This window comes from Myotis nattereri (assembly GCF_964212035.1).
Source record: "Myotis nattereri genome assembly, chromosome: 3".
Lineage (NCBI taxonomy): Eukaryota > Metazoa > Chordata > Mammalia > Chiroptera > Vespertilionidae > Myotis > Myotis nattereri.
Genome location: NC_138077.1, coordinates 77,785,774 through 77,796,143, shown reverse-complemented (window position 1 = coordinate 77,796,143; position 10,370 = coordinate 77,785,774). Strand labels below are relative to the sequence as shown.

At 41.4% G+C, this 10,370-nt stretch overlaps 1 protein-coding gene across 2 annotated transcripts; it reads left to right on the top strand.

Annotated features, from left to right (window-relative positions):
* The first annotated feature begins 295 nt into the window (after positions 1–295).
* CLDND1 (claudin domain containing 1) lies at positions 296–9,189 on the top strand. Of its 2 annotated transcripts, none has more exons than XM_081086635.1 (5): positions 296–363; positions 1,702–2,008; positions 4,522–4,632; positions 6,306–6,443; positions 6,610–9,189. In XM_081086635.1, exons 2-5 carry the CDS (start codon positions 1,720–1,722, stop codon positions 6,828–6,830), a joined length of 759 nt encoding a protein of 252 aa, XP_080942761.1. In that variant the 5' UTR covers positions 296–363; positions 1,702–1,719; the 3' UTR covers positions 6,831–9,189. The 2 variants fall into 2 exon arrangements, with proteins under 2 accessions (XP_080942761.1, XP_080942762.1); XM_081086636.1 differs by lacking the exon at positions 296–363 and adding an exon at positions 1,008–1,491.
* The last annotated feature ends 1,181 nt before the right edge of the window (positions 9,190–10,370 follow it).

Sequence of the window (10,370 nt, the reverse complement as noted above, 5' to 3'; positions counted from 1 at the left end):
CCTTAATCTGTGGACCCCAGACCTTTCCTTGTAAAATAAAAGACTCCACCCGTCCAGACCTCCCGTTTGCCTGCCGCTTTCCCTCGGGAGCTGAACTACATCCCCCACAAGGCACCGCGCGCTGCGCCGGGAATGCCGTCCGCCTCCTCTCTCAGCTCTCCCTCCGTCCCTCCTACAACTCCCACAAGCCCCCTCGGCCCTGGGCCTGGGCCTGGGCCAGGGCCAGACCTGGGGTGGAGGCGGAGGCGCGGGAGTTATGGAGGGGGCGGGCTCTGCAGGGAAGTGCGTCAGAGGAGGCGCGGGGAGAGTAGGGCGCTGTGGTCCGAGCTGAAGGGTGAAGCTGGCGGAGCAGGAGGATGGGCGGTGAGAGAGCGGGGCCGGCGTCGCCGGGCGGGGGTCGCGTAGCCGTGCGACGTTGCCAGCGGTTTAGGGAGGGTCCCCTCCCTGGCGCCGCTGGGGTGGGCGGGTTCTGAGCGGCGAAGCTGGGCGGGGTGGTCCCTCGGCCGAGGGTCTGGGGAGGGGCCTGGTCGGGTACCCGGGGCCCCTGGCCGGGTCCGCGCAGGGCTTCCCCGTCCCTACCCGGCCCGCGTCGACCTCCCCCGGCCCCCAGGGGCGCCCCGCGAGGGGCCGGCGCCAAGCGTCCGGCCTGGGAGGAGCTCCTCCCGGGGCCGGGACCTCATTTTAAGGTCATTTGCGAGCACGAGGATAACAGAGGGTTCAAGGGAATAGACCCCAACCCGCCTCCTGGGGTTGCCATGCATGACTGTCATTGCCCTGATTGCCCCGAGTCACCCCAGCCTCCTGGCGCGGCCCCGGCCGACCGCGAGCCCGTGTCCGAGCTGCTCTGTACGGTGCGTCGGGGCCGCGGTGGCTGCGGGCAGCCTTCAGCTCAGCCGGATCCGCCTGGACTCACTTCACTGCGGCCGCCGACCGCCGCCGCGGAGCCCGCGTCCACGCCTTCCTGTTGCCTAGTGCATACTTTTCCCTGCGGCGGCGGAGAGTTCACTGAGTTTGCCGATGAGGAGGGAGGTGCCCGAGTGTCGGGACCGGGGAGAGCAGTGGGCGCGAGGAACGGGCCGGGCGAGGGAGCCTGGCTTCGCGTTCCTGGGTCAGGGCAGGTGGAGATCCAGCATTCGGCGTGGTTGTGTCCTCCTTGCCGTCCTCTGCACCGAAAACAGCCTTTCTGTGTGGGTTCGCAGACATCTTCCACGCCGTGTTCCTGGTTCTAAACGTGGCTTTTAGGTGTCCCTCTTGGGAGGGAACGGGGAGGAGCGGATTTCCTTCCTCTGCTTCCTTTTCCTCTGCCCCTTTCCCCGCCGCACTCCGACCCGGGACGCTTCAGTCTGTGATTGCAGCTTGGCGCAGGGTGCCCTGCTGCCCGGGGGTGTGTGCTGTCCGCCGCTGTAACGTGTACGTCCTTTTCAGTGTTGTCTGTTTTAGTGTGCAGGTGAGAGACTAGAGAACAAGACCTCTGTCTCCATAGCGTCCTGGGTATGTGAACTTTCAATAAGTACTTTCATGCTGACTGTTGTTTTGAACTTAATTTAAAACATGCTTTAAAAAAAAAAAAAAACTTCATGAGTAGACATTGCTTTAAATAGCCAAAGGATGGGAAATAAAGGGCGATTTTGAGATAATTTCTTTCAAAATGATCTTTATTTGTCCTTGGTTGAGTCTAACGTTTCTTCCATTTTTATACAGAGCAGTGTGAATGCCAGAATGGATAACCGTTTCGCTACAGCATTTGTAATCGCTTGTGTGCTGAGCCTCATTTCCACCATCTACATGGCAGCCTCAATTGGCACAGACTTCTGGTATGAATATCGAAGTCCAGTTCAAGAAAATTCCAGTGACTTGAACAAAAGCCTCTGGAGCGACTTTGCTAGTGATGAAGCAGATGAGAAGACGTACAGTGATGTGCTTTTTCGATATAATGGCACAATGGGATTGTGGAGACGGTGTGTCAGTATACCCCAAAACATGTATTGGAATAGCCAAGAAAGGACAGGTATTCCTCGTTTTAACTTCTGCCTCCTTTACCTGTTCAAATAGGAACCAGGTGGTATGATGATGACGCAATTATGTATAACTGCTTTGGGAGTTCTTTCCTCAAAGAAATAAATCTGTGTTTTTCTCTCCATACCACCTTCTACCCCCGCCTTTCATGAGTTACCATTGTACTCATAAATATTGGTTGGGTGAGTGACTGTCCTTATCCTGAGAAAGACATTTTAAATCTTTGTACTTATATACCTGTTTATTAAAAGCCTTTTTATTCATCTCACACAGAAAAAAGGACTGGTAAAAAGGACTAGACTAGTATCCAAAATCAGATCAACAAATATGAATTGATAGTTCTTTTATATGTTAGCTGTGTTAGTAGGTATTATCATTTGCCCTCTAAATCTTAGAGAGTATAATTTGACCAACTCTACATTTATATCTGTGCATATTTGAGACTGTTTTACAACAACCTTTTTTTTAAAAAAAAAAATATTTTTTTATTGATATTTAATGAGAGGGGACGGGAGAGCGAGAATCATCAACATGAGAGCAGAACATCAATCAGCTGCCTCCTGCACGTCCCCTACCAGGGATCAAGCCCAAAACCTGGTCATGTGCTCTGACCAGGAACTGAACCAGCAGCACTTCATTGCCTCGGACAACGCCCAACCAACTGAACCACACCAGTCAGGACTGTTTTACAACAATCTTGATAGAGCTTATAGATTAAAGATGTACAGAAGAAAAATAACCTAAGAAATTGTCTCTCACGTTTATTTTGCAAGCATTCTTAACATTTAAAAATTTTAATTTCCAGTTATTAAAATGGAAACTTTAGAGCTTTTTGTAAGGAACAGCTTTACATTTTGTGTTGTTTTTTTTTTTTTAATTTATGACTACTTCTGTTGGCCTGTTGGTGGGAATCACTGTATTCAGATCCCAGCACAGCAGGCTTGAGTTGCCATACATCAGAAGATGGATGTTGTGATTTTATATGGAAAAAAAAAAAGTAGTTTGTAAGAGGGGAAGTAGGTTAAAGTTTATTGTAAAACATTTAACTATTAGAGCATAGGAGTACTTGATATTTGAATTTAGCAACTATTTATCCTTCATTCAACAAATACTTATTATCTGTCTCCGTATTCCAGGGCCTAGAACAGCCGTGGGCAAACTACGGCCCCCGGGCCAGATCCGGCCTGTTTGAAATGAATAAAACTAAAAAAAAAAAGACCGTGCCCTTTTATGTAATGATGTTTACTTTGAATTTATATTAGTTCACACAAACACTCCATCCATGCTTTTGTTCCGGCCCTCCGGTCCAGTTTAAGAACCCATTGTGGCCCTTGAGTCAAAAAGTTTGCCCACCCCTGGCCTAGAAGCTGGGAGTACATCAGGAAAAATAAAAATAAAAATTCTTACTCTGGAGAAACTACTTACATTCTAATAAGGTGTGACAGGCAATAAACATAGGTATAACAGTATAAGCAATAAATAATTATATAAAATGTTAGAAAATGACATGCTAAAATATAGCAAAATAAAGGAGAGTTGGAAAAACATGATGTTGATGGGATAAGTTACAATATTCAAGTAGTATAGGCTCCAACAAAAGACACCACTTGAGTAAAGACTTGATGTAGATGAAGGTGTTGGCCAAATAGGTCATTGTGGAGACAGATCATTTAGGTTGGAAGGAACGACTACTGAAAAGCCCTACGTTGGGAGGATGCCTAAAGTAGTCACGGACCAGTGAGGAACCACTTGACTGGAATGGAGGGAGAGGGAGAGCGGGTGTTCTATCAGAGACAGTACTCTTGGGGTGGGAGTAGGGCAAATCATGCAGGATTCTCTAGCCATGAAGGGGACTTGGGCTTTTATGTGATGGAGTCATGGGAGAGCTTTGAGCAGAGGAGAGAGATCTGCTCACTTAGGCTGCTGTGTTGAATACAGGTGTCAGGCAAAGGTGGAAGCCAGGAGACTAATTAGGCTTATGCACTAATTCAGGTGAGAGATGATTGTGACTCAGACCAGGGTGGCAGTACTGAGCATTGGCTGGATTCTAGATATGTTTTGAAGGTAGAGCCTCTAGGAGTTCCTGGTGGAATGCATGTGGACAAGAATGACTAAACTTTCTAGGCTGAGGAGCTGGAAGGGTAGAATTGTCATTACCGGAAATGGGGAAGACGGCTGGTGGAGGAAGGGAGGGAAGAAGATCAAAGTTCCTATTTGTTTTTGTCCCCTGCTCCTCCGCCTTCCTAGTCTTCTTACGTATCTATTCTCATTGATTTTACTGCTCCTACTTTTCCCCCTCTTTCTTGTGCCCAGGTCTTAAGCCTGCCACTGAGAACTACTGGTATCTATTGGGCATTGATCCTACATGTCAGAGCTAAAGATGTTGCTGTCTCCTCTGCAAACATCTCTATCACTTTTTATTTCAGAGAATAGTTACTTGAAAGAGATTTTTTGTTAAATGCTTAGTTTTAAAACAGCAAGCAATCATTGTTATTCTTGTTCCAGAATCATTTGATGTGGTCACAAGATGCACGAGTTTCACGCTAAATGAGCAGTTTATGGCGAAATTTGTTGAGCCTGGAGACCACAATACTGGGATTGATCTGCTTCGAACCTGTGAGTACTTTGATATCAGCAGGACAATTAGGGAAAAATAGGAAATAAGTTTGCCTTTTTATGAACTCTGATTTTGGAACAAGATGAATTATTATATTGTGTCAACTTGAAATAAGATTTCTAACAGTGACACACTCTGCTCTGTTCATAACATATTTTAGAAGTTAGGTGCACACTTACTAAATTGCAAATAGGAAGTTGAGAGAGGAAAAATAACACATTGGATGACAGAATCCAGACCCTTCAAAAGGTATTTTTAGTGAGCCCATTTAAAGAGGAAATTTAAATTTAAAGAGGGATAAGTAATAAATTCCTGTATTTGAGTTAAACACATCAGCTACCTGAGTTCAGTTAGGGATGTGTGAACACAGTTGACTGTAAGTTCTATATGAGTCAGTTGAATGGCAGGCCTGCCCCAAGTGTTAATCCAGTCTTAGGTGATAGTAACAGAACTGTAGATGTCAAAAATAAATGAAAGTATTTATTAGGAGTCTTTATTCCTTGAGGGTCAGACTACCCAGGGACTACTGTCTTTAGATTTGAACCTAGTTTCCAATCTATAAAGACTTATTAGAGCTTGCCTAGAAGAATGACCATGTCATGAGAGGAAACATTTAATAAAATGGCAAGTACTTAATTTTGCCTGGCAAATGCATAGGAAGAAGTTTATTTTATTCATTTTAACAGTTTGAAGGAAAGAGAAAAACTTTTATGTAGTTCTAGAAGTAAAGCTAGCATTAGAAGGTAGATGTGGTTTGGTGTTGATATTAATACATTGCTGTTAATTAAAATAATTTAAAAATGGAATAGGATGCTTTGTAAAGTCACCAGCTTTCTTCCCATGTGGTTGAAGGAATTTATGATAATTAAAACTGCCATTTATCACCCTGACCAGTTTTGCTCAGTGGTTGGAGCATCTGCCAGAGGACTGAAGGGTCATGGGTTTGATTTCCAGTTAAGGCATGTACCTTGGTTGCAGGTTCGATCACTGGCCCTCGTGGGGGCAAGGGCAGGAGGCAACCATTCGATGTGTCTCTCTCACATTGATGTTTCTCTCAGTTGATATGTCTCTCTGACATCAATGTTACTCTCTCCACCTCCCCCTTCCCTCCCTTTTACTCTCTCTAAAAATTAGTGGAAAAAATACCTTGGGTGAGGATTTTAAAAAACAAACAACAACAGATCTCCCATTTTATTGAGTCCTGGTATATACCAGATCCTCTACTTTGCACTTTATACTCTTTCAACAGTTTTTTGTTTGTTTTTTTCTTATCATCAACATTTATTGACTTGTTATAACTGCCATACATCCTCTGAAGACTTATATTTGCTTATATGTAGAGCCAGAATGTTTTGCCTCAAATGCTGGCTCTACTAGTTTGTAGGGATGTTGGGAGGGTTAGTACACAGAGCATCTATGGAACAGTGCCTGGCACTTAGTAAGACCTGTCCCGCTGAGGTCAGTAGTTGTTAACTTTTAGTGTCTTTTTACTTTTACATTTATCAGGACAAAGTGAGCATTTTTTTTTGAACAGTGTGCTTTACAAAACAAATCTCAATATTCCTTTCTCATTTTTGAGAAAAGATCTACATAGAATAGGAAAGAAATTTCCATTGTGGGAAAACTGTCTGGAATTATGGTAACATGTTTTTCCTCTCTTCTTTTCTTCCAGATCTTTGGCGTTGCCAGTTCCTTTTACCTTTTGTTAGTCTAGGTTTGATGTGCTTTGGTGCTTTGATTGGGCTTTGTGCTTGTATCTGCCGAAGTTTGTACCCCGCCATTGCCACAGGCATTCTTCATCTCCTTGCAGGTAGGTCTTGTCATCAGATTTAGCATTTTATCTTCTTTCTGTCTCCCTAGAGACCAAAGAGTTATAATTCTAAACATTCATATATTACTGCTCTGTCACATTGCCTGAAAAGCTCTTAATGGTGCTCTTACCTAGCAATGTTTTGTTTTCTACATTTTCCTCCAAGGTCTGTGCACACTGGGCTCAGTGAGTTGCTATGTTGCTGGGATTGAGCTACTCCACCAGAAACTAAAGCTGCCTGAGAATGTGTCCGGTGAATTTGGATGGTCCTTCTGCCTGGCTTGCGTCTCAGCTCCCTTACAATTCATGGCTTCTGCTCTCTTCATCTGGGCAGCTCACACCAACCAGAAAGAGTACACCTTAATGAAGGCATATCGTGTGGCATGAGTGGGAAGCTAGATGCTATACAATTGCCATTTTTATTATTTTTAAAGAGTAATATTTTCCCTCCCCCAATTTTTTTGAATTTAACTATTTTTTTTGCAGATGTATCACTCTATCTTGAAAATCCACTTTATTTATTCACACAGTTGTTTTTTAATACAACTAAAATTTATATGCATTACTCTGAGTGATTCCATATTTCAAACAAACATGTCTAGGGTCAGAGTCTAGACAGAAGGAAATGGGTAGATACTTGGCACAAATTTTGAAAGATAACTGATAGTGGGAAATTGACCCAGAACAAGTTCTGCTGATGTCTGTTAGACTTTTCAGTAAAGTAATTATATTCACTCAACTGGAAATTTTTATTTTCATTGGGAAACCTCATCATTGTCAAAACTTATGTTCACTTTGCTGTTATAGTTAGCTAGTCAGCCAGAGTTATTAATGCTGTTTTCAAAAACTTAAGCTACATAGCATAGGGAAGTTATCTAAGATCCTTTTTCCAAAATATTGGCATATAACTTTCATTAAGATGAAATATGGCAGCTGTTGATCTATACCATGTCTGTCTATAAGAAAAGAGGTGAAAAATAATCTTACGTACTTGAAATTTTAACTTTGGAACTACAGGAATTCCAATTCAGCCAGATAAGAAGATTAACCTTATTTTACTTTTTTTTTTTTTTTTTAAATCTTAGAGTGTCATAGGATTTTCAGTACCACCAAATATTAAAGGGGATTTTTGCTCCTTCCCCTTTAATACACCAGACATATTACAAGAGTGCTTTCTTTTTAATACCACTTTGGGTTCACAGAGTAAAATTCTTCAACTGCTATCTCTTTATTTCAACTAAGTACCATAAAGAACGTTCCACCATAAAGACCCTCTGGAGTTAGGAAAACTACCACAACCAGCTGGTCATTAACTTCCAAACATGGTCTTTATTTCTTGTGGTGAAATGATGTGCCTTTCCTTGCCTAAGTCCCTTTCTGGTGTGTATCAGCATTATTTAATGTCTTCTAATTCAGTCATTTTTTGATAAATATGTCTATAAACATTGAACTTTTAAAAATCTTATTTATTTATTTCATTACTATAACACTTGACAGATTTTTTTAAAAATGTAACTTAGTGATTTCTTACAATATCCTAAATCTGTCTTTTATACAAAATAAACTTAAAAATGAGAAGAGACTCAGTTGATTTAAATCTCAATATGTTAGGATAAAGAAGTACAAGATTCTAAATGAGCATTTCTGTGGAAAATGTTTTTTTTCTTTATAGGCCTATTTTTATGCCCAGTGTTTGGCTCTCTGTTTTATCTTCAAAAAACTATGGGAACCTCAACACTCACTAGAAAATGAGAGACTCTGTGTCAAATGTTTCACAGTTTTAAAACATGTTTTCAAAGTAGTATTGTGATCTCTATCATACTTAATGTGGCTAGTTTTTCTTAAGTTCACTTAATGGCTGTGGATTTGTGTTGTACATTAAAGAAATACTTGAGTCAGCTTTGGATTTCCAGCAAAGCCAGTATTACTCTGCAGCTGACTATTGCCTATGAAATGGCTTGCTGCTCACTTTTCTCTCTCTTCCTAACTCTTGAAGTGTCATTGCCCTCCAGTCCTATAGACAGGAGAAAAGCTAAATGAGCAAACAACACTTTTGGGAATAGGATTTTTAAATTGTTGAACAACAGGGCATTTTTGTGTTGGGAATTAATTTAAACAGTGGTCCCTGCTTCTTGTCACTCCAAAGTTATCTGTGACTGTCATTGTAGTCCAGAAACCCAGTCAGAACTGGCCTTCTGTGTCACAGCCTCACCAGTAGCATCCTGTAATATGGAAAGCTAGCACCATAAGCCTTGGTGCTAAATGGGTGTTGTAGTTGATACTTGAAGCACATTGCAGAGTAGCTGAGGTCATCCTCTCTTGTGAGGACTTTTTTCTGTGGAATACATAGGGCCATGTTGTTTCATTTGATATGAAAACTACAGTTTTTCAGCTGCCCCATGATTCCAAAGAGGTAGAATCATATGAATTACTGATATTTGGCTACTTTTTAAAGTTAAACCAGTACATAAAATGAGTGGCAAGTAAAGTCCTATTAGTCTCTTTTCATCTAATCTTTGAAAGTAACCCCCAAAGTAAAAAATTAATTTTCAGATTTTTCAGAACATGAGCTTTATGGCAACTTAAGAAACCTGTTTTAAAGTCTTAATTTTTATGGTTTCTAACCTCATAACTAAATGATGTGAATATGTTCTATATGCTTTTTAGCAAAAGACTCATTTCAAAATGTCTTAGGGATAGACATAAAAATAGTAAAAGTTAAAACAATAAAATGGCATTATTTTAGAAAAATGTATTTGTTCAGTTAACTCTGTACTTGCTATCCATGTCATGATACACCAGAGTCTCAAGAATTTAATAGTAATGTGTTAAAGTTTTACCTGCTCTAAATATTACTGTATGTGTGGTGTGTGTGTTTGTTGGGGGAGGATAGACTTGATAAGTCACTTATAGGTGACCTGATTTAGTCACACAAGTGAGAAGAATGATATGATCATACAACAAATCAATTTAGAGTTTGTTTTCCTATCCCAAAGATGACATCACATTGTAGACTGGCAGTTAAAACTTATAACATAGATCCAGTCATCTTCAGTTGACTATAAAGTACATAATGTGAAAGCATTTTAAAATGTAACCGTGTTGCAATTCATCGGAAATGAATTAACCTGATTTGCCAGTTGCAACACTTCCCGGAGTTTCCTAGCAGCAAAAGGAACAGGTAATAGGTGCAGTTCTGAAGATGCAGATTATTTCACAAGCTGGATGCAGCTTTGTCCTGGCACAGATGGGTGGAGTCTTGTCCTCCTTTCAGCTTTCTACTCATTCGGGAATAATGATTCATAGCTTGGAAAGAAAGAATTAAAACAAGGAAGCACATCTGTGGACAGGAATTCTGTTGTCTGTTGCTCATCAACTGTTCCAATACACCAGGGGTCCTCAAACTTTTTAAACAGGGGGCCAGTTCACTGTCCCTCAGACCATTGGAGGGACGGACTATAGTGTAAAAAAAACTATGAACAAATTCCTATGCACACAGAGGTGGCAAAAACACCCGGCGGGCCGGATAAATGTTTTTGGCGGGCCGCGTGTGGCCCACGGGCCGTAGTTTGAGGACCCCTGCAATACACTATTGTCATGAGATACTCCCTACCACACATTTTTCCCTTAGATCAAATGACATGTCAATGTCCTGCAAATTCACTATGTGAAAATTCTAACTTGCAAAAAGAATTAGAATGATTGCTATGTAGAAGTTACCATAAACATTACTTACTAGTAAACCCTCTTCAGTGCTAAAATTTCTTCTAGAAAAATTAACTCATTATTTGACATTAACATTTACCAGTACATACTTTCAGCAAGCTTGTATAAAGCGAGATTCAATTTATATGTTTATTTTTGCTGAGTTTAAAAATATTAAATAAGGAAAGATTAATTCTTGTTTTGTCTCTGCCTTTTAAAGTA